Below are 25,517 nucleotides of genomic sequence, written 5' to 3'. Positions count from 1 at the left end.
CGGTAAAATCCATCTGCTTCTCTCTTGGATACAATATGCTCATTCAATGAATAAGTGCCCAGAGAAGAAAAGTGCATTAATAGTTAATCTTTGGAATCAACAGCTTTAGAGACAGAAAGACTGTTAAAAGATCTGCTAGACCATTCTTCTTAATCTTTTTTATGAGAGTACATGTGGAAAATGATATTAGTATGGCATATTGGGGTAATGACATGAGACTGCTAGAAACTCAAAGGGACTGGCAGGAGCTCAAGTAGCCCCAGAGAATACCTAGGGATCAAAAAGGTTAATACATCCTAGAGCATCTATAACACATATTCCTTGGGAAGATATAGTTGATAAACTAAAGCAATTCGAGATGAGAAAAATCAAGCTCTACAGAATGGCATGACACCCCAGAGGCTAACAGCGTCACTTAGCAGAAGGGCTAGCTTTGAGTTTTCACATGTCTCATAACAGTGATACCAACCAATCTGCCATTCAAAGTTTATCCATTCTGACAATTGTTGGAATCATTTCAAGAGATCCACAATTCATTAAGGCACTCAACATTGGCAACAAACTGAAAAAAAAATGATATCTCCTACAAATATCTGTACCATTTTTCAACTGTATTTAAATGCAAGTTGGAAAATAAAAGAAAATTCATGTCTTAGGTTATTGAAAAAAATGTTAGAAAAAATATCAAAAACTCTTAAAATGAATGGAAGAGGCTCTCAGGAATTAAGAAAGAATCTGAATTTAGGGAAATAAGTGAGCACTGCAGCAATTGATTTCCCTGGGAGTACCTCTACATCCAGGCTGCCAGGAACTTTGCATTTTCAGAGAGCAGAGAGTTTTGTTAGTGACTACCAAGCACAGAAGCCAGCATATGGAAAAGAGTTCACTAGAACAACATAAGTAAACAAACGACCCCTCACACAGAAAGTCAGCAAGCAAAATTGTCTGGCAGAGATTTGACTGTAGGAGAAAAGGCTCTCCTGAGAATCTGTACCACTGGAAAGTCCAGACATGAATTTAGGATCAAAATTTGCACTGTTTACACGGTAAGGAAAATTACAAGCTGAAACTTTTCCTTTCTGGACTCATTTTAAACTAGTTCCAGACCTGTAATGTCCGCAGACATGTGGCAAAAAGAAACACAGATTCTCCCTAGAGAAATGAATCCACAAGCTTAGTATTAGAAAAGTGCAAAGGATTGTATTTTACTGAGAATATAACTTCAGAATCAATTTTAAAAATTCACAAACATATATGAACTAAGCCATTGTATGCAAGTGTCACAGAAATAATAAACAACAGAAACTTGAATACTGGAAATGTACAAATATAGGGAATATATTATAAATTTTTTAGATAAATTATATTTATATGTTTAAGGAAAAAAATTTTTAAAAAGAAAGGAGGTAAAAATATGACTGATCAGCAATAAATCAGGCAGAATTTGAGGACAAAGTTCTCTTAGAGGTAAAAAGTATAACAAAAGTAAAAATTCAACATAAAGCTTAAATAACATAGATACAATGGAGTAGAGAATTAATAAAATGGAATGTTCTTATGCAAAAGAAGAAACAGAATAAAGCAATAGAGATAAAAAGGTGGAAAATATTTTAAAAGAGTTGAAGACACAAGAAGAATAGAGTGAGAAAGTCCAAAATATCTAATCAAAGTTTCAGAAGGAGAACCAGGCAAATTTAACCAAAAAAAAAAAAAGTAATATGGTCATAATTAATATCAGTCAAAATATTATTTAAAGGAAAAAATACTAATAAGAGAACTCTATAAAATAAAGAATATAATAAAAGAGATCACATTTGTAAATTTACATTGTTTAATATCATAGCCTCAAAATAAATTGCATTTTAAAATCTATGGAGAAATGGCCAAATCCACCAACACTGTGGGAAATTTTTAATACATATCTCTTAGTTATTAATGCATAAAGTAGGTAAGGAAAACCAATAGGATGCAAATAATTTGAACAATAAAATCAACAACTTTGATTTAGTTGATATACAGACACTTGCATATACATTATTTTCCAACACACAAAATAACACTTGCAAAAATGGGCTGTGTCTTAAACTTTTCAAAGAATTGGTATCATACAGAACACATGTTATGACCATAATGTAGTTACATCAGAAAATGTGGCAGGGATTCTGATTCTCCTTTCTGTGCTAGGCATACAGTTAAATCACATTTTCACCCTCGTTGTGTTTATGAGACTTAGCTCTGTCCTTATGAATGTGGGCAGAAGTGACGCATGTACTTGCAGGCCTGACCACAGAATATCCTGTGAAATCTTCCACACTGTTCCTTCCTCTTCATCAAAAACACACAGGGATACTTATTGAGAATGTTGGCAAGCTCAAAGGGAAGGAACTTGCTTTTTGTGTCATATAGAGAAACATTTATGTTGGACTTCGAATGAATAAGAAACTTGTATTGTGTTCAGCCCTCTCAAATTTGTTTTTTTTTTGCAGCTGAGAGCTTATCATCAAAACACATAAATTAAAATACAGCTAAAAATAATTATTTCTGTTTGCAAATTTTTAAACACAATTCTGGTGATTCAGGAGTTAAAGAGAAAGGTATCATAAAAAAAGTTTTAACTACCACAACTAAACAATAAATGAACCCAATGAAAGTTGGAAAAGAAATATCGAAAAGAACAGAAAGTTATGAAATAAAAACAAATGTCAAACAGAGAAGCAATAAAATGAAATGTTGGTATTTAGAAACACTAACAAACTGAAAAAACCTCTGGTAACACTGAATAAGGGAAAAAGTGACGAAGTAAAAATAAGCTACTAGGAATGAAAAGTGGGAGTACTGCAGGTATAACAGAGATTTTTAAAGTAATAAGTGAATACTTTAAAAATTAAAAGATAAGAGAAACACTGATTGACCTTTGTTCTGGACTGTCTTATCAGGGATGTCTGTATAGTGAACAGCTTTAGACAATATGGTATCTTCCTCTGCAGCAAAGGGAAGTTTAACTTATTGTCTAATATAAAGAAGATAGTGTCTCTTTCCAGAGCAAAAGGCAGGTATACTTACTGCCCAATATAAACAATTCAGTTTCCCCAAGTTCAGGGTTCTCCTATAATGCAACCCATTATAGTGTATATGCAGGCATCCATCTGAATCACCCCCATGGGACTTAAGAGACAAGAACCGATGCTAATACAAAACTCATGCTGCTTGCTTTTCCTTAAGTAAAGTCCTTTATCTCTGACCCAGGAGTTCATGTCTTCTTCCAGCATCATGGAACTCCATCCACAGAGCTAACTCGTTGGCTTCCTAAGTAGGGTAAAAATCTCAGCATCTTCACAGTTCTTGACCTGGACAACATGATTCTAAAATGTATATGGAAGAGCCAAGATAAACCAAGATCTTCTTAAAGAGGAAGAACAAGTGCTAGAAAAGATGGACAATTCAATAATTAAGCTAGGACAAGTGTTATCCATGTGAGTATAAAATTAAATTGGATCACCAGGTGCGGTGGCTCACACCTGTAGTCCCAGCACTTCAGGAGACCGAGGCAGGTGTATCATGAGGTCAAGAGATCGAGAACATCCTGGCCAACATGGTAAAACCTTGTCTCGACTAAAAATACAAAAATTAGCTGGGCGTGTTGGCGGGCGCCTGTGGTCCCAGCTACTTGGGAGGCTGAGGCAGGAAAATTGCTTGAATTCGGAAGGCAGAGGTTGCAGTGAGCCAAAATCACGTCATTGCACTCCAGCCAGCGACAGAGGGAAATTCCATCTCAAAAAAAAAAAAAAAAAAAAAAAAAAAATTAAATGACATTGGATCGCTACTTCATACCCCATATGAAATTAATTTCAGATGAAGTAGAATCTTGAATGTGAAAGAGGAAAACTTTGTAAGTTTTGGAAGAAAATAGAATACAATATATCTATGACTTCAGGTTAGCAAAGAGAAAAAGCATCAACCATAAAGTAAAAGATTGATATACTCAAACATATAAAAGGTTAAACCTTTGTTTCACCCAGGGATTGTTTTAAGTGTTAAAACAAAGTTGAAAAGCAAACTAGAATCCAAAGGAAGATTTTTGCCACACAAATAACTAACAAAGGATCAGTAACCAGACTATTCATCAATTCCTTAAAAAATCAAGATGAAGATGGCAAATAACCCAATAGAAAATAGACAAAATAGGAACAGCTATATTTTAGTAGAGAAAATATGAATGAATGTCCCAATAAACATTGGAAAAGAACATGATGTCACTTTAGTAACCAGAGAGATACAAATGAAACCACAATATACCAGTTTATGCCCACATGGTTGGGTTAGACAACACTAGAGTCTAACCTACTCTCCAGGTGAGAAAATAAATTGGTACAATCATTACTATGATTTTAACTCCTAGGTTAATTCTCTAGAAAAGCTTTTGCACAAGTTTCCAAGAGACATGTACAAGAGTGTTGGTAGCAGCATTGCTTGCAAAGGCAAAGACCAAATGTCTGTCAATAAGATACTGGATTATTAAATGTGATACAGCATATTCCTACAATGGAGAACTAAACTGTAGTGAAAAATGAGTAAACAACAGCTACATATTACATGGATGGATTTTAAGTATTTTTCAGTGAAAAAAAGTTGCTGAAGAATACTTAAAATATGTATCAGTGGGTATTTCTGGGGAGAGACAAGGAAACAATAGAGATGCAAGGGGACAGATAAGGGTCTTCAATAGCATTGATAATATTCTATGTCTTAAGTTGAGCAATGCTTTCAAAAGTATTCATTTTAAAATTATGTTTGTAACTTACATGTAAGTCTCACATTTTCATAATAAAATGGTGAAAAGAGACCATTAGAAGAGAAAACTGTTTCTAAATACATAGGCTATTTACTAAACAAGCAACTTTTAACTTCTGTAATTGCTTAGTAAAACTTGGTAAAGGACAAACTCTTAAGTGAAAATTCTTCTATTTCTGTTGTCTGAGGGGCAGAGTTAAATTTATCTGGGCCTTTCTTCACACAGAGGGCATTTTCTTTTCTGTTTTTTTTTTTGGGTTTTTTTTTTTTTTTTTTTTTTTGAGACGGAGTCTCGCTCTGTCGCCCAGGCTGGAGTGCAGTGGTGCGATCTCGGCTCACTGCAAACTCCGCCTCCCGGGTTCACGCCATTCTCCTGCCTCAGCCTCCCGAATAGCTGGGACTACAGGCGCCTGCCACCACGCCCGGTTAATTTTTTGTATTTTTAGTAGAGACAGGGTTTCATCGTGTTAACCAGGATCGTCTTGATCTCCGGACCTCGTGATCCGCCCGCCTCGGCTTCCCTCCCGCCTCGGCTTCCCAAAATGCTGGGATTATAGGCGTGAGCCCCCGCCCACGGTCACAGAGGGCATTTTCAGTTACTGTACCCTGTTGCAGGCGTGGGCATGCATAAGGAAAGACTTGGCTGTTGGGAGGGGCCTGTCTTACACCTTAGGAAGAATCCTTAGCTTTACTTTCCTGTCTCCCCCTGAGCTCCCTCCTACCCCCTAGCTGAGTAGGCCAGCTTTTGGTGCAAAATCTCCCACATTGGCAAAGTTCCTGCATATGCTGTGCAGTATGTGCCTTGAATAAAAATCCTGAAGATTAGGTGGCTCAGGCTGCATCATCCCAAAGCAAAGAGCACCTTTTTGAAGATCACCTGTCCTGAGAGAGGCCTTTTGACTAGTGATAGTATCTGTACTTTCTTGATACTTGATACTTGATACTACAGATACTTGATAGTATCTGTACTTTCTTTACCATAGCTCCAATTACAGGATATTGTAATTTATGAGATAACTGATCTGTATTGTTTTCTAAAATTAATCTGTATCCCTGATTTGCAAGAGATCAGAGACTGGATGTTATTCACTTTTGTGTGCCCAGTGTGTATAGTGTCAGGCATAGAGTATGTAAAGGATTTTTGTCCAGAGGAATGAAGAGACAGTACTTATGGATTTTATACTTCAATCCTAGGTTTCCAGAATGGTTCCAGAGACTCATGGTTTCTTTGTAAATTTTCTGTACACAGGAAGTAGAATCTGCCTCAGAATCAGCTAAATTTGTTATTCAGGTCGTTCTCTTTCCTTTGCTAATGGCTTCATTCTTAAAACATATTCATTTGTTTTCACAGCAAATACAAACTTCACACCCAGTGTGCATAAGGCAACAGGCATTCCAGTCGGAATAAGAGACATGTCTGCCTTCAAGGAGTTTTAAATTTAATGGAGAAATATTAATTCCACAGTAATATTAATATGAAGTGTAGACCCTCATTACCATTAGAGGTAGTGTAAAGGGCAGATACTGTAAAGCCAGACTATCTGGGTTTGACTAGTGGCAACATCGCTCATGAACTGTGTAACCTAAGGCAAGGAAAATTACTTTATTTTGTTTGTCTCTGTTTCCTTACCTATAAAATGTAGATGATAACAGTGTTTACCTGGAGTGTTGTGAAAATGAAACAAGTCAATGTACATGAAACATCAAGAACAGTCCATGACACATCATAAGTGGTATAGAAATAATAGCTGCTACAATGAAGAAAACAGCTTGATGGGAATGGTGATGGTGGTGATGGTGATGGTGGTGGTGATGATGATGCTTCCCTCTATAGTCATCCTTCAGTATCCACAGGGAGGATTCCAGGACTCCTTCCCCCACTTGTATGATAAATCCATATATGTTCAAGTCTCTTATGGTGTACTATTTGCATATAACTTATGCACATTCTCTTGTATACTTCCAATTATCTCTAGATTACTTATATCACCTAATACAATGTTAATACTTATAGACAGTTGTTATATTGTATTGGTTTTATGTGTTTTTTAAAATCTTTATATTGCTTTTTTATATTTTTAAAATGCATTTTTGATCTAGGGTTGGTTGTGCATTTGTGGATATTAAACCCACAAATTCAGAGGGTCAACTGCATACATAGTTCCCTGTCCTTAGAATCAACCAGGATCTTCTGATTATTTGCACAATAGTCCCAGAGCTCTAGTATTCTCGTCAATAAATTATCAGAATGAATTGGGGAGATTTTTTATAACATATCCTCACCCACCAATTTATTCAATATAAATCCACTCATGGTTACAGAAATCCCAAACTCAGAATTCCCTTGAGCTGTCTCATCAGTTAGCTAATGGGTCCTTACACAAAAGGATGAAAAGTAAAAAGGGAAAGACACAAGATATTAATAACATTTTACAATTGTTATGGTATAAAATACCATAACATCAAGTTTAAGCCAAAAAATAAAATAAAAGGAAAATAGCAAAAGGGAAAAAGAGGGAAGAAAGTATTAGAGTAATTAATGAAAGTACAATGCAATACCTACAAGATGTAAGTTTCATGTATAAATAGATTCACAGATTTCATTTGTAAAAGTGCTGGATACAATTCATCCCTTCACAAACATTCTCCTCTAGCTGATGACACAGTTTGATTAAAACCAGGAACAGTTTTTAGCCCCCTGATCTTTGCTGCTTATAGTCATAAGGAATTGCAACCTAACTTGGTACCTAAATAAACTGAAAGCCTAATTTAGTAGTATATTCTTTTGTAACAAATGACTGAGTCTCAGCCAATCACAGAAGCTGAGCTCCAACCAATCACAGATTGATACCTGATCAGACCATGCTCAAATTTGGCAAATTGAGAGCTGTAACTAATATAACTATTTCTGTACCTCACTTCTGTTTCTCCACTGTAACTACTGCCTGTCCACATTGTCGAGCAGAGTTCTCTGAACCTTTTCTGATTCTGAGTGTTTTCCTATTAGAGAATTGTTCTTTGCTCAATTAAACTCTGTTAAACGTATTTTGTTAACAGAATGGACTACTGTATAGTAAACAGGTAAAAGTGAAATTATCCTTTTGAAAGAAGACATTTTCCAACAGTTAAAGAGCAATACTAAATTCATTCAGGTTCTTAGAGGTACATTTGCAATCAAGGAATTTAGATGCTTTCGAAAAGAAAAAAGTAATCTTAAAACTGAGATATTTTAAGAAGAATAAAAGGACAATTCCTTTGCCTCACTCAGTTTTCTCTAATCCTTATGGAAGCTTATTTTCTTCCCCACTCCCCTGCCACCCCATGCACCTTATTTCCAAAATGTCAGTGCATACTTATTTGTTAATCATACTCCTTCCTCTTACTAATACCACCCAGTTCCTTCCTTTCCCATCTGGCCTTGCTTCTTCAAGAAGAAAAACTTTCTTGAGACATTCCTCCCCCTTTCTAATGTAAATCAATCAAACTTGCCCAGCTTCTTTGAAATCTGCAGTTCTCCTCATTACCCTTATTAGATCAACGAAAACCACAGGCTTTTTTGTCAGCTGCCCAAGGCTCACAAAACTCCAATCTCTTTAAGAACTGGCAGTCAGAGGGAAAGTTGTGAATACTTAAAATGTTTTCTTTTAATGCAAGTCGCATGCTTTTACACAACTGTATTCTCAATTGGACTACGAATTTCTTGAACACAGGAACCATATTTTCCTCATTTTTATAAATGCCCACCATAGGTATGCCCTAAAGAGGCCTCTTGAGCCCCAACTGCATGTACTCCCTACTGTACCATCTATGAGCATTTCAGCATTTTATGTAAAAGGAGCCTAGAGGGAAATTTGAGGGAAGAGGGTCTAGGTAGGAAACTAGTCTTGAAGCAACGTTCATATGGCAAGCAGACTATATTCTCTTAGATTGTATGTTTATTCCATTTATTCATTCTTCCATTTGTTAAAAAATATTGGCCAGGCACAGTGGCTCACGCCTGTAATCCCAGCAGTTTGGGAGGCCAAGATGGGCAGATCACGAGGTCAAGAGACCAAGATCATCCTGGCCAACATGGTGAAACCCCATCTCTACTAAAAATATAAAAATAAGCTGGGTGTGGTGGTGCACGGCTGTAGTCCCAGCTACTCGGGAGGCTGAGGCAGGAGAATCACTTGAACTTGGGAGTCAGAGGTTGCAGTGAGCAGAGAGTGCACCACTGCACTCCAGCCTGGCGACAGAGCGAGACTCTCTCAAAAAACAAAAACAAAAACAAAAGACAATTACGTGTCAACTATGTGTCAGACACTATTCTTGGTGCTAGGGAATTCAGCAGAGAACAAAACAGGCAATGATCCATACTTTCATTAATAGGACATTAATATGTTAGATAGTGATAAGTATTATGAAGAAAAATAATTCAGGGAAGAATAGTGAGTTCTGGGGTGGAGGTTTTTGATTTTTTAAAACAGGAAGTCAAGATAATGCACCTCGGAGAAGGTGGCATTTAGTGAAAACCTCAAAGTGGTTGAGAGAGTGATGCAGATATGTGGACAGTGTTTCAGGCAGAGAAAATAACCTGGGATGTCTGAGAAAGGCAAAGAAGTTGGGGCTACAGCAGTAAGAGCAAGAGAGTTAAGTATAGGTGTAGCTAGAGAGTTATCAGAATATAAGATTGCATAGGGCATTTTAGGCCAATATGAGGACTGGCATTTTAGGTCATGATGAGAACTGGCATTTACTCTGGCTAAAATAGGAAACCACTGGAGCATTTTGAGCAGAGGAATTGAACTGTCTGATTTAAAAATTTTAAAAGGTTCTGGCTACCTTGTGAGAAGAGACTGAAGTAAGATATCCATGGAAGTAGAAGACCAGTTATTAGGTTATTGCAATAATTTAGGCGAGAGAAATGGATCAGGGTAATAACAGTAAACTTCATGAGAACAGGTCAGTTGCAAATATATTCCAGATTTTCTTACCAGATTTGATAAGGAATATAGAAAAAGAGGAAAGGACAAGGGATGACAGAGTGTAGGCAGAAAAGAGAAAAGGTTCAAAGACTGAGCCCTGCAGTATTTCAACATTAAGAGCTTGAATTGCAGAATAGGAATCATCTCAAGGCTTTAAATATAAGTGCTGAACAATCTCAAATTTATATTTCTATCCCAGACTTCTCTAAAATTCAAGTTCTAAAATCCAGTTGGTTACTTTATGTCTCCACTTGGAAACAAGTCTTGACTCAGTACTTGTATAGCAAGCAGACTATGTTCTCTTATATTGTATATTTTTCCATTTATTCATTTCTCAATGATGTCCCATTTAGACATCTCAAAATTAATGTTCCAATTTGAACTTCTGACATTCTCTCCAAAACTCAATCTCTTTAGAGCCTTCCAAATCTGAGAGAAGAGCAACTCTGTCATTTCCATTGCTCAAGTCCTCAAACTTGCAGTCATCCTCCCTCTCACATCCTAATATCCAATCCATCAGCAAATCCCATTAGTTCTGCCTTCCAGAATCTGACCATATCTCACCATCTACACACGCACCTGTGCACGTTGAACCAAGCCATCCTCTGTCTTTCCTAGATTATCACATAGCCTTCTAAATGGTCTCCTTGCTTCTCTCCTTGTCTCACTGTGATCCGTTCTCCACAAAGCAAGCACAGTGGTCCTGTTAGGATAGGAAGTTGCATTATCTTTTCTCTGTACAAAACTCTCTCACAGCTTCCTATCTCAGGTAGAACAAAAGCAAAGTACTTATGACTGATGGGCCTGTGCTACCTCCTAACTACTCTCTCCCTTACATGGCTCTAGTTACACTAGCCTCTTCACTTGCCTCAAATATACCCAAATATATCCCCACCTCAAGGCCTTTGTATCTGCTGCTTCTGCCTGGGGTGTTCTTTCCTTAATAAATCTTCATGGCTTGCTTCTGCATTTCCTTCAGGTCTTTACTTACATGTCACCTTCTAAACGAGGCCTTTCTTGGTCATCCTATCTAAATCACAATCTCTCCCCAAATAATGCTGCCTATTTTCTTAATATAATACTTCTTATTCTCTAACATACAGTACACTTTACTAGTTTACCTTGTCCATGCCTGTCTCTCCCACTAGAATATAAGCTCCATTAGAATGGGAAGTTTTAAAATTGTACTTACTTTTTTTTTTTTTTTTTTTTTTGAGACGGAGTTTCACGTTTCACTCTTGTTGCCCAGGCTGGAGTGCAACGGCGCGATCTTGACTCATCGCAACATTCGCCTCCTGGGTTTAAGCGATTCTCCTGCCTCACCCTCTTGAGTAGCTGGGATTACAGGCATGCGCCACCACACCAGGCTAATTTTGTACTTTTAGTAGAGGCGAGGTTTCTCTGTGTTGGTCAGGCTGGTCTCAAACTCCCTACGTCAGGTAATCCGCCTGCCTTGGCCTCCCAAAGTGCTGGGATTACAGGCATGAGCCACCGTGCCCAGCTCAAAATTGTACTTACCTCTCAACACCTAGAGCTGTCATATACCTGGTATATGACCAGTACTTAACAAATACTTATTGAATGAATAAACTGATAAAAAGCAGAGGAGAAAAACCAGGAGTATTTTTTTTTTTTTGGACTCAAGGAATAAAATGTTTCAAGTAAAATGAAATATTGATGATGCATTTTTAACTTAAAATGTTCGTGTTTATTTTGAGAGGTAATGAAGCTTTGCTTTTAAAGCATGTATGCCATTTCAGTATCAAGACAACTAATATAAAATAAGGGAGCTAAAGGTCCCCAAACCACCATCCCTTCTTGCCCTACCACTGCAGATCATGGAATCAGGCGATAAGAATGAAGAATGGATGATTGAGCCAAGAGTGAGAGAAAAAACTAATATACATTGCATTCCTGCTATATGCCAAACATTATGCTGCATTATCTAACAAATATTGCCACATGCCTACCATATGCCAGAACTATTTTAAGTACTGGGGTTACAAAGTGACTCCACCTACTAAAGAATAAAACATTAGAGCACTGGTTCTCTCCACTAATCAACCATCATAGCCTTGGAAATGAACTACCCCAAATATCGCATCGTCAGAATTATTACTGTTTTATACACCAGTGTTTGTTTCTCTTTTATCTCTAAGTATGTTCAAGTTTCTGCTTCTGAAACACACACACACACACACACACACACACACACACACACACACACACTTTCTCTCTCTCTCTCATACGCTTGTAGAACTTGCTTTCCCTTCTAGAGATTGAACTCTCTCTCTCTCCTCAGTTCACAGCAGTCCTTTCAAATACATAGTTGCCATTTGCCGCATACACTTCCTATCCACTCATTCTTATCTTAAATCCCTTCTATTTGGATTCTGTTACCACCACGTTACAGAAGTGTCTCCAAATTCTGCCGATGACCTACTTCTTGCCAAATCAAGTGACCTTTTCTCATGTGTCATTCTCTGTGGCTTTTTTGCAGACCTTGGCAGTATCTTAAAATTCTCTTTTCTTTTGAATTTTGCTCTTCTGTTTCTTCCAGTGTCTTTCTTTTTCGTATTCATTCATTCATTTATTCAACAAACTTACTAGGCACTGAATGTTTTGCTCTCGAATTGCAGCATACTTTAATGAGAAAAAGCAGGGGGGTTTGGATTCTAGCAAACTACATGGAAAACCAATGGATTAGTGGAAGTTTGGATGGTAAGCATAAAATTAGAATAAAGAGATTTATACAACTCATATTTTGTAAATGATATCTGGTTCTAATTCATCAATATATCATGTCCATATAGTATATGCTTATCAAATATTCCTGGCTCTTCACTGTTTATTGCTGGGTGCCTTGTTTCTCAGCAATCTCTCCTCTGAGCTACACAAGCTTTGTTTAAATTAATAACATCACAAATCAAGTTACATCAATATCTTTCTCAATTAAGGAACCATTCTATTTGTTCTCTCTGTGTGACCTTTAACAAATGACTTAATCTCTTGCTGCCTCATCTGCAAATGGGGTTTCAGCCATTTTTATTTAAGGTGACTGATGGGGTTTGGCTGTGTCCCCACCCAAACCTCATCTTGAATTGTAGCTCCCATAATTCTCATGTGTTGTGGGAGGGACCTGGTGGCAAATAACTGAATCATGGGGACAGCTTCCCCCATACTGTTCTCATGGTAGTGAATACATCTCATGAGATCTAATGATTTTATAAGGGGTTTCCCCTTCTGTGTGGCTCCCATTCTCTCTTGCCCACCACCATGTAAGACGTCCCTTGCTCTTCTACCATGATTGTGAGGTCTCCCCAGCCACATGGAACTGTGAGTCCATTAAACCTCTTTTTCTTTATAAATTACCCAGTCTCGGATATGTCTTTATCAGCAGCATGAGAACAGACTAATACAGTGACTTTGCATATGTTGATAACATCTTTTCATAAGTTTATGTGAAAGTTCAAGTTTTTCACGCTAATAACAATAATGGCTAACATTTATTACTCACTTAATATATGCCAGGCATTATGATAAGTACTATGCAATGCAACAGCCTTGGACTCTTAATAATGTGCTCGTCCCTCTTTTATAGTCATGCTGCAGAAGCTCTGGCATGTGATACACTGCTGTGAGATCTAGGCTCTGTCACTAAATTTCTTGACTATATACTCTTTTTTATTGTTTTTATTTTTTTGAGAGGGAGTCTCACTGTGTCACCTAGGCTGGAGTGCTGTGGTGCAATCTTGGCTGACTGCAACCTCCAACTCCCGGGTTCAAGCGATTCTCCTGCCTCAGACTCCCGAGTAGCTGAGATTATGGCCCCTGCCACCATGCCTGGCTAATTTTGGTATTTTAGTAGAGACAGGGTTTCACCATGTTGGTCAGGCTGGTCTTGAACTCCTGACCTCAAATGATCCACCTGCCTCAGCCTCCCAAGGTGTTGGGATTGCAGGCGTGAGCCACTGCACCCAGCTGTATATACTCTTTTTTGAACAAACAGCTTCATGTTTTCTTTATTGAACTTTAAGTTTAATTAGGTCATGCTAAATTTGTATGTAGGAGAAGGAGGAGATTTTCTTGCAGGTGAGAAAACTTAAAACAAAAAGTTTCAGTATTTTGAATCTGTGCTATATAGGAAAACTACAGTCTGGCTCTAGTTGTGAAAGGAAATATGACAAAGTTCTGGATAAGTGCTGGGATTACGCAAGCAAAGGAAAAAAGTGATTTGCGGGTTTGCTTTGGCAACTTGTTTCCTAATATTCCTGTATTTGAAACTTTCTTTCCAAGTTCTCAACCCTATTAGGTTAGCTTGTGTCCTCGACGAGCTGGTCATTAGCCTCTGCTTATCCCTTCTTCTCCCCAGCTTACCTTAAGGCTTAAGAGCTTAGAAGGAAACACTTTGGTAAAAGAAATAAATTTACAAAGAAAGAAGGTATAACAAGGGGCTTCCATATGAACAAATTATTTGGATGGAGTTAGATTTAATTCTCATTATTGGCAGTGATGGTGGTAAGTGTGTTTGTGATGGTGTGGTACATGGGCCAAGAAAGGAAGGAGAGGTCTGCACAGCAAATGGCTTCCATTTGTTTATGTTAGGCATTTTAATCACTTTAGTATTTGCACAGCTGAAGGAAAGGAAAGCACCCTGAGAATAGACACCATGAGGAACTCTAGAAGTTTGCAAACAAGAAAAACATGAGTTGGAAAACAGCCACAAATGTTATAAGTAAAAAGCACCTCACCCCAAATAAACCTAATATTAGGATGTTAAATTCAAGAGGAAATTAGTAAGGAGCACACTGCAATAATTTTTCTGAAAACTCTCAACTCTGCTTCATTTTTGTTACATAGATATCAATGCAGAGGTATTTAGAGAAGATGAGGAAAACAGAGATGTCTGCACAGTATGGTGAGAAAAAAACAAAAGCCTTTGGATCAGACAGAACGATTTTGTAATTCCATCTTTGTAACATACAGGTACGACGCTTTGGGGGTTTTACTTACTCTCTCAGAATTTCAGTTTTCTTATCTGTAAAACAGGGCTAACCGTGCCTAGCAAACATTAACTGAATAATGGTTGGAATTTTTCCTCTTAACACTCTCGTTACCCTTAGGCCTTTATTGTAATGAGACTAGTTGAAAACTCATCTATCTTTTTTGTGCTGTCCCACATTGGCTGGTAGAATGATTACCCTGTCAATGCCTATTCCTATTCTGCCCTTGTGATGGCCTTCTCAGGAGGTCAGTTATAGGCTGGATCCTCCTCAGTATAGGAAAATAGAAACCATGGAAGACATAGCAGACCAATTAAGCATCAAGAAGAAAGCACAGGATATTTTACACAAACCAAAGGCCATGCTTCCATAGACAACTTCACCAAGGGTGTGTTGTTTACGCCACCTTTGTTATATTTTCAAACAGATTCTTCCCTCCCAGAGTTAGCACTGTAACTGAGGCCCTGAAGGCTGGTAAAGAACCGATTGTACCTTCAGACTAGTCACTCAACACTGGTCTGGCAGCTGTCCTGTTTGGGTTATGTGTGCCTCAGTCCAGAGCCGAGTCTCAATAATGGCAATGTTTTGTCTGCCCACCTAGCAAACAGTGAGTTCCCACATTCTGCCTACCTCCCCAATCCTCCCCTAATCTCTAACTGCCCACAGCCACCTAATATAGACTGTCAACGGGACAAGAGAAACACAGAATTAAAAAACAAGTGTTCAGTTAGAGGCAGGTCGATGTAGACTTTGTTTACCAGTTGGCTAAAGTGCTCATGTTTACCACTGGCTGAATAAGGTTGCCTTTCATGAGTCCTCATGGTGTGGATTTTTGTTAGGTATAGCAATAAAAGTCACTTTACTTAATCTTTTTTTCTCTTTTGGCAATTGGTGAAGGAGTTGGAAATGCAACTGTGGCCAGCCCCAGCAGTGGAAATAGTTTGATTACAGAGGTGTTGAAAATCTCTGTCAAAAACGTGTTTCTCACTAGCCTCCCAAGACACAAGTTTCTACCATTAAAATCCTATTATTTTGCCTGTAAGAAAAGATCGTATCGTCTATCTTTAGTACCAGTTAGTTTAAAATACTTTGGGCCTTGAAAGAAAGATAAAGTACTACTCTGCTTAAACTGGGGTGAAGGAGAAGCTTCAAGGGAAGAAATGAGTAGTAGGGCAAGGGTAGGAATCGAGTCTCTGGGAGTAGGAGACATCCTTTTCTAGTCTATAGTGTGTGTGTGTGTGTGGTCATGGGGTAGGAGGGTGTGAGCTGAGGACAAAAGATGATCTCAGTATGACGAATTTGGGCTGAATTTTAATTTTATCTAGTACCAGATCTCTGTGCAGATGAAACAGAAATCGATTAAATGTGGCTTGATTTAAACTTAGAAGGCATTGGCTTTCAGTATGGACCACCTGAAAATGCTTTGTAGTAACCATTAAAGTTCTGCTTAAAGTTCACCATTTGTGCCATGAAGCACATGGATAGCGTATCCTGTCTTAAGACTGCAACACCAGTGATTTGTTCTTTCTTCTTTTTCAGAACAGGTGATAACTCAGAGACCAGAAAGTTAGATATGTATAAATGAACTTACAAAACAAGGCAAGAGACTTTTAAGTAGAATATATTTGAAAAATAGATAAAAAGGTGTAAGACCTTATATTCAGTAAAACTTTTACAATCTTTTAAAATAGAGTATCTATTTTCATTTTGGAAACCAAAATTAATATAACAATGATTATCCGTTGAGGACAGCATTTCAACCTTTAGAATTGTAGTTGGGAACATATGAAGATGATCAAACAGGAAAACCAGAACTCTCTTAATCTATGTTTTTTTAACTGAATAGTGCAGTTGATTGCTCTAAAATTCTAAATCCTACCATATTGCAGAAATAATAGCAAAAGGAAAAAAATCATTTATTAAACTTTTACTAAGTATAAGGAATTTCTAAATTATCCCATGTAAAATGTCCATAACTTTATGTGATAGATACTGTAATCACCATTTTATAGATGAGAAAACAGTTTTAAAGACTTGTCTAATAGCACACTATCGTAAAGGCTACAGCCAAGAACACATGGGCACTCAAAGGATTTTGAGAGGGAATTTAAATTTATTTTCTTTGGCAAAATAGTTTCTCATTTGATACCTAATTATAATTTCAGTGCAAATGTTTGCTTAGAAGCAATTGCAATAGGTTAACTAGATTAGCTTAAACCTGCTATCTACAACCTTTAGCTTTCTCTCTTTTTTTTTTTTTTTTTAAAACAAGGTCTCGTCTCGCCCGGGCTGGAGTATGGTGGCTTGATCATGGATTACCGCAACTCCTACCTCCTGGACTCAAGCAATCTTCCCACCCCAGCTTTTGGAGTAGCTAAGATTACAGGTGCATGCCACTCACTTGGCTAATTTTTGGGTTTTTTGTTTTTGTTTTTTGGTAGAGACAGAGTTTTGCTAGCTGGCCTAGGCTGGTCTCAAACTCCTGGACTCAAGCGATCCACCCACCTTGGCCTCCCAAAGTGCTATGATTTACAACCTCAAATTTTCAGTCCTATGATCGGGCACCAAAATGTATAACCTATTTCAATCTTATAAAATACAACTCCTCCCACAAATAGCCACCACCTTTGTATATTCAAGCAACTGTTCATTTGAATTTCAAACTCATGCCAAATCTCTAATGCATTCTGCAGTTAATCATCAACCTACTCATTCATTCATTCATTCATTCAATGAATATTGAGTGCTTGCCATATGCCAGATACAATTCCAACTGCTGAAGATACAAAGCCCAAGCCATTACAGGATTCATAGTTTAGTGGAAAAAAGAGATATCACATAGATAGATGCAACTTCTACCTCCTGGACTCAAGCAATCTTCCCACCCCAGCCTTCGGAGTAGCTAGGATTATAGGTGCTAGTAAAACTGTTGAGGACACCATTTCAACCTTTAGAATGGTACATAACATAAACTTTTGCTAGACAGATAGATAGATAGATAGATAGATAGATAGATAGATAGATAGATAGATTAGATAGATAGAATAATGTTGACATGTTCTTAGTGAAAAAACTGAGTTGTCACTCAGCAACAATTATTTCCTTTGTTAGTAAGTTATGTATGAATTTTAATTGGGCTCATGACCACCTAGAATAGAAGCTACACTTCCCAACCTTTCTTGAGTTATGCACGGCTATATGGCTAAGATCTGCCCAATGGGATGTAAACGGAAGTATGAACAATATCAGACATGTTCTGAAAAGAAGACAGTGTTCCCTTCTCATTATTTGCTCTTTTTCCTGATGGTTGAAATATATGCATGCTGACTGGAGCTGGGGCAGCCAATTAGGCCCAAGGGGCCTGCATTTTAGGGATAGTGGAGCAAAACGTTAGAGGGTAACTGAGCCCTTGATAATTATGTCAATCATGCAAACCCTCAATTACTTACCTCTAGACTAAGCTTACCTGTGAGAGAAACATCTTCCATCTTTTTACAGTTCTGTTTTGGAGGAGTTTCTGTCACTCCCCTTTGACTTTTATCTTAACTAATAGAAAAATACAAAGAAAATTTAGCAGCGTAAGGGACTAGCGAGTGGCACAGTGTGATATTTTAGACAAAGTGATTAGGGAAGGATTTTATGAGGGATTGTTATCTGAGCAGACTCCTGAATGCATGACTATGTCATGTGAATAGGGAGAAAGTATGGAAGGGGGAAATAGTAAAAGGAATACAGTATCTAGTTTCATTTTGGAAACCAAAATTAACATAATGATTATCTGTTGAGGATACCATTTCAACCAAGGAAAGGGGGAAATAGTAAAAGGAAAGGGGGAAGTAGTAAAAGGAAAAGCCCAGAGATGAGAACATGCTTTCGTGTCCAGGGACCATCAAGGAGGCCAAACCTTTTGAAAGGCAAACCTTTCAAATCTTTTCATGCCTGCAAATGAAAATCCTTGACCCTAGACATTGTAGAGACTAGTCAACTTTGCAAGGACTGGTCTCTGCAGGCCTCTTCAAAAAGCATGACCCAGTTGTGAGTCTCAGCTTTTACCCAGCTTCATGGCTCACCCTCTAATGGTCCATTTCAAAATGCTTCCTGAGTTCACTATTCAAATACTACGCACTTTTCTGAACCTAGCATGAGTTCTTACTCCAGCTTAAGAACTGGCTCTATTGATCCACCCCTTCCTTTCTTCTTGAGTCTACATAGATATTACTGCCTATATTGTTCATTTTAATTATGAATAATCTATCATTCTGTTCTGATTCATGTGTGTGTCTCTTGCCCCCTCAATTAAGATGTAACATAAGAGCTAGATGTTTAAAAGTGTTTAAAATCCCTTTTGACTACTATCTGTTCAAACAAAAGTGCTCACTAAAACTTTCTGCATGTCCGATGAATGCTTCATTTAACCGTCTCACAAACTAGAAACACAATGGAGAGAGCCTAATCTTTCCCTGTTCCTCCCTTTCGCCAGGAAGATATGAGTAGCTAAAGTATTTGGTGCTATATATAGTCAGTTGATGTCAGCTGAATGCCAGTCTCTTCAGAAAAGCTCAGTCCCCAGTTTGAGTCAGAGTAGGGACCATGCTGTCCCAGGTTCAAGGATAAAAACCATCAGGCCCAAGTGCCATCCATAGTCCATCTCCAGAGTCTTCCTCCACAAACTGGGATTCATCCCCGCTGAAAAAGCACAGTCTAACAGCAAGGTGAGTATGTTGTTTCCTAAAATGTTTTATTAGTCAGTTGTCCAAGGAGATTCAGAGTTGTGACTCATAAATGGGTGTTCTCTGCTTTAAAGCGCAGCTGTTGCCAATATTAAAATGCTACCACCAAAGAATTCTGGTTTAATCTAGTGTCTTCTTCATTCTTACAGTTTGCTGGAATTGATGGAGTGTGATGCTGGTACAAATGAAGGCCAGTGAGGAGACAATGATAGATTAAAATACTGTGGAGAAAAGAGAGGGAGGGGAAAGGAGACCAGCAATTTCATTGTTTCTCATTGTCTGATGATCATTATATTAATGTCCAGATAAGACTGGGTCTCTGTTCACTGTGACATTGCCTGTCAGTGAATAACATACTCTGTCACCAGATAAGGAATGCATATTGAAGTCTTTCAGTAGCAAGTGATAATAACTTTTTAATAAAGAACAAAGATGTTGTCTTTTACAACAGTGATTATGAGACACTCCAAATGAGACACTCCAAATGAGTTCTTCACATTGCCTCAATAATGTCCCTTTGTTTTTAACAGGGAACAAACAAACCATGCTATCACATAATGCTATGGTGAAGCAGAGAAAACAGCAAGCAACAGCCATCATGAAGGAAGTCCATGGAAATGGTATCAATAAAAATCCTTCATAACATTAATATAGATCAGCATGAATGTGGCTCCAACCTGACGTTGTTTAATATTCCATAGTTTACTTCCTTTAAATTCTTGCTGTTCTGTCATAACAAACCTAGAGCTCTAGGGGGTGTAGAAAAGCCTATGGTAACTAATCCTTTTGTAGTCATCCTTTCTCATTTGGAAGCTATTTTCAGAGGAACAACTGCGGTAAAAGGCATGAAGCAATCTGACAGCTGATGTACATTCTGCTTGGCCTGCCTTCCACATTATAAGTTAAGATCACTCTAGATTCTTTTTTTTTTTCTGGACAAGTCTCATACAATCTTCTCTTCATTGTCCATCCCACATGGTTTAGCTTGATTTCTTTTACCTTACATTATATAAATCACTCAAAATAAGTTCTGTCATCTTTTTTATAAAGCTATTAAGTTAGAATTCATATTTATTGCTTATTATTTAACTCCATTTCTATTGCTTATTTATTTAACCCTTCAAATTTGGTAATTGATTTACTAACATATTTTGTGTGCAAAGTCTACTTTTATTTGTAATTTCTGAGAAAATATAAAGTTATTGTAGTCTTAAAGCATATGACTCAAAAAATATAAATATATATTACATACAAGGTACTATTTCACTCTCTCCTTTTCTTTAAATTCCAGCAAATAACTTGAGAAACCAATGCTTTATAACTTGCATTTTGAGTCTTATAAAGGAAATTCAACTTTGTTTATAAGCAAGGTATAGCATCAATTTTAAAAGTTAAGAAAAAAATATTCAGGTACTCTTAGGAGCTGATTTGAGCCATTCCAGATATATTTGTGGAATTTTCAGAATGCCTCCTTATTTCCTCTCTACTGACAAGGAATGCAGCCTTTCACCACTACATTATTGAGACCTAGAAGCTTGAGACCTGGGAAGAGTATTGAGCATAATGTTTTCATATTGCACCTTCCATAAAGCAAGAGGAACAGAATCAAAGACTTTTAGGTGCTCCCCACACAATGTAGTCATAACTAAGAGGTCCTGTTGTTGTTTTCTATTTTCTGCAATACAAAACCACTATACTGGATTCAACTTGGTTCTCCTGTTTTACTATAATGTCAAATTAGCTTGGAATAAAATGAGAATAATTCTGAATCAGATGCCAGAACTGAACTCGTACCAATCCAAAGTTCCAAAATTCATGCCTCTTTTTAAAATTTCATGCATCTTTGGATTTCCAGCTTCAAGTAGTTTACTTGAAATTATTTTATCGCTTCCCTGATCAATGTGTCAAAAATCAGATGATCACTAGAGTTTGTGACAAAGTTGTTTACCTTAAAATAAGACTTTTTATGTTATTGTTTTCTAATGGAATCCTAATCATAAAACAGTCAGTCCATTTAATGTGTTCCAGCCTAAGTCATGTGTTGGAGTCTACTCTGTTAGCTCTGACATAGATCATAAAGGTAAGAAGTTTTTTTTCCTTTTTTATAAACATAACTATTGTTTTTATGAAAAATACTTGGGGAAAAAACGCACAATTATATATCAAAGTGGGGGAAACCCTCAAAACCACTATCTCACCACCAGTAAATCCTAGCCACGGAGTCAGCTGAAACCTCCCTCCCATGTCACTGGATGAGTTCCAGCTCCCTTAAGAGGAGTCACATGCTCTGTCTTTGTTGGAATGTCAAGTATTTCAGATAACGTGGGGATAATCAGATTCTTTCCAACCTCATCCCAGATGAAATAACTTCAGTACTTTATGAAACAGCTCAAATATTTTTCTTCTCTTATTTCCTCTGACATTTTATATGGAACTTCACTATTTGATGATGTTTAGCGATCTGGAGCTAGGGGAGTATAATTTTTTCTCAGGATGCAGAAATAAAATGAACTTCAGAGAAACTTTTTTGGGAGTGATCCTCCAAACTTTCAAATATTTTGCAGCAGTAAAAATCTGGATAATTTAAGATAAAACATGCAACTGCTTTGATCTTAATTGTAAGACAAATAAATCAAATTTTGACTGGATTGTCCTTTATAAAGACAAATGGAAAAGGATGTTCCAGTCAAAATCCCCTTTTACTACATTCCCTCCTCTCCCCTTGTGCATCGGAATTTTTTTTCAGCATCATAACTCATTTAATTTTATTACTACTTTCCAAAACATTTAGCTTGGAGGAGTATGAAATGTGACAATGAGTTGGCTAAATCAGTCGTTGTCCTCTGAACATGAGGTGGAAATTCAATCCCATTCTTGTAGGGGAAAGAGATTGCAGTGGGTGAGTCTTTGAGATAAATCAGTAGAAAAATATAAGAATCAGAAATGGAGAGTTTTACATCACAGCCCTCATTCCATCAGAAGGAGAAATAACCTCAAAGATTTACTGAAAAATTCTCTTCATATAGATTATAATGCTAACTGCACAGAATGAGTAAGAAGTGGATAACTCCCAGCCTCTACTAATCACACCCCCAAATTGTTGCTCATTTTGAATCCATTATGATTTGGTTTCAAATTATATACTAGAAGCAAATATACCACACTCCCAACAAATGACTAACAAAAAGCATCCCAAACATGAAGGCTGCCTGCTTTTAGATTTACCTTCCTCATATCACAGTTATGATTACCATCATCATCACCTTGGCAGGAAGCAGAGCTAATGGTAAAGCTGTCCTGGTTACTTTTGTGAGACAAACCTCTGTGCTTTATATAAAAGTATCTCAGCCACAGTTGTTACCATCTAACAAGTGCTACTGTAAAAGACAAAAAATAATTTGGCATTATCTGTGCATGAATTAGTTATGGAGACGAGAAGAGACGGCCTCTAATAGTCCCCACCCATGAGCCCTGCGTAATTTACCCCTAAATCTGTACATATTTTCCAGTATTAATCATATTTTTCTCTTGTTCAGTAACTCATTTGAAACTTGAAGACTGAAGGAAGAGAGAGAGGTAGGAAAGAATGAAAGGATAGGAAGTAATAAACTGATAAAGAGATGGGGCAATCAGAATAAAATAAGGAGAGGCACTCTAGAGGAACTGGCATCTGTTTAGAAATGCTGGGGGAAAGGAATTGGAATTTTAAAAACCATAAGAAGAACTGGGAGTATGATGTTCCCTGACTTCAAGCATGGATATTGCTGACAGTTTAGAATAAGAGCTTCATAAATAGAGAAGACCACAGTGCCTCCTAAGTAAGCTTCGGTCACCCTACAGTCCTCTCACCTGGGTTCTAGGAGGGCTTTTTTTGGTATGTATTTTGTTTGTTTGTTTGTTTCTCCTCATGATTGGGCAACAGCTTTTCCCAGCACACAGAAGAGAACTGGGCAGGTTGTTTCTGTAACTTCAGGAAGAGAGCTTAGCTTTTGGTCTGAAAACAGGAAGCCCAGGTTCTAAATGGAGTGCTGTTGTTAATGTGGTACCAGGGATCCTGGGTTCCAGACTAGACATCAGATTTCACATCAGAAAATGAGGAAGGCTGGATTTGCTGATACATCTAATTATAAAATTCCATGATTCTAATTTACTGAGCTATGTGCAGAAGCCAAACATCAGTGTGTTTGAGTTCTCCCATCAGTAACAAAGGAAATGATAATATTGACATAAATTGTAAGGACTCTTTGAAAATAAGTACAAAGTCTAGAATTTCAGGTGAACGATTACATGAAGACCACTTTTACTTCTCTTGTAGGAACGTATCTTAAACTGTAACTAATCAAATCTTCAAAATTAAAATGAAGATGCCAAAAAGGCCTTTCACACCTCCTATCAAATATAAAAGTTTATAGAAGAAGAACTTAATAATTCAGTGTACAAGTTTGGTAATTTTCTGTTGTTTGTTTTAACCTTTCACATTAGCATTCTCATAGCCCCAAGAAAAATAAGAGCTAGAAAGGTTTGCACGTTTTATTTTGAAAAGTAGTGTGCAGTCATAGCTTGTGAATTCATACGTTTTCTAAGCATCTAACCTCAATAAGGCACTCCAGAAAACTAGTACAAGAGAACTAGGCTAAATTGTATTTTATACTGAAGTTGAAATTGTAGAGTTCAATTCTAGCTATATTATTCCATCATCCTAGCTTTCTTTGAAGACTTTTTCACTCAAATATGTTTTAGATACACATCCTATAAACAGTACTAGATTATTCTGTTTGTGTAATTCAGTACATTGGTAATCTCATTTTCTGAATGTTTATAGATTTATGGTTTTAAATAATGTTTTATTAATGACTAATTTTTTAAAACTTTATAAAATAGCCTTAGAACTCAAATCAAGATAAAGACGTATGAAATAAGAAAATAAAGAATCACAGATGGTATTCAAAATCAACATTTTTATGTAGAGATAATTATCACAGAACTTTTTAACAATTGGAGTTTTAAGGCATTACCCAAAATCACAGTCTGGACTATGATCTTACATGTTATATGTAATATGTACATACATATTACTTTATAGAAGAACATATTTTGTGGACTATTATTCAATCACATAGGCCAACTGTCCAGGGACAGGAGGAAGAGTTCTGTGCAAATGCAGATAATCAATAAGCCCACCCTAAAGCAAATAAGCTTTAGCTAGCTACCCTCTAGTAATTGCAGTTGCCAATCATGGTAGAACAGTTTTAAAAGGTGTTTTGTCTTACTACAATTATTTGTAAGTGAGTGTCTTTGCAAACTATGGATTAGATTAACTCATCTAACTGAAGTTACGGATCAGTATAAATGACACCAATAAGAAAGTATACCTAGCCATATTATTTTTTCTTTTTTTTTTTTTTTTTTTTTTGAGATGGAGTCTGGCTCTATTGCCCAGGCTGGAGTGCAGTGGTGCAATCTCGTCTCACTGCAACCTCCACTTCCTGAGTTCAAGTGATTCTCCTGCCTCAGCCTCCTGAGTAGCTGGAATTACAGGTGCCTGCCACTACGCTCAGCTAATTTTTGTATTTTTTTAGTAGAGATAGGGTTTTGCCATGTTGGCAGGGCTGATCTCGAACTCTTGACCTCAAGTGATCTGCCTGCCTCAGCCTCCCAGAGTGCTGGGATTACAGGTGTGAGCCACCATGCCTGGCCTTATTTTCAATAGATGATCTAATGCCACAAAGACAACCTTCTAAGCCATGAAGGCAAGGATATGTATTCTAAATAAAACATATCATTTATCAAGCATCAAGATTAAACACACCATTAAGAACTCGTGCAAGGGTTTTCAGTGAAGGGCAGGGAACAGCTGAACTTGGAATCTGTGTGCTCAGATGACAGCGTTCTTGACTCTGAAAGTTTAAGTAATGAGAGTGAGCATGCAATAGATTCCTTAGCTCACAAATGTTTCTGAAACGCTTGCTCCAGTGACATCATAAATTTAACTATTAGAAGGGAAAGGAAGGGAAGAAAACCTTGGA

At 37.3% G+C, this 25,517-nt stretch overlaps 1 protein-coding gene across 1 annotated transcript in view; it reads left to right on the top strand.

Moving 5' to 3' along the window:
- Nucleotides 1–19,274: 19,274 nt before the first annotated feature.
- The window catches only part of MYOZ2 (myozenin 2), a 58,363-nt gene continuing 52,120 nt past the window's right edge, over nt 19,275–25,517 (top strand). The window contains exons 1-2 of the mRNA XM_017860533.1: nt 19,275–19,473; nt 20,022–20,111. Coding sequence (XP_017716022.1) covers nt 20,036–20,111 — 76 coding nt within the window. The 5' untranslated portion in view covers nt 19,275–19,473; nt 20,022–20,035. The remainder of the gene's footprint in view (nt 19,474–20,021; nt 20,112–25,517) is intronic.

Source organism: Rhinopithecus bieti, unplaced genomic scaffold, assembly GCF_001698545.2.
Source record: "Rhinopithecus bieti isolate Rb0 unplaced genomic scaffold, ASM169854v2 scaffold_55373, whole genome shotgun sequence".
Classification (NCBI taxonomy): domain Eukaryota; kingdom Metazoa; phylum Chordata; class Mammalia; order Primates; family Cercopithecidae; genus Rhinopithecus; species Rhinopithecus bieti.
The sequence above is the reverse complement of the archived record's forward strand: the minus strand, read 5'-3'. Positions and strand labels throughout refer to the sequence as shown.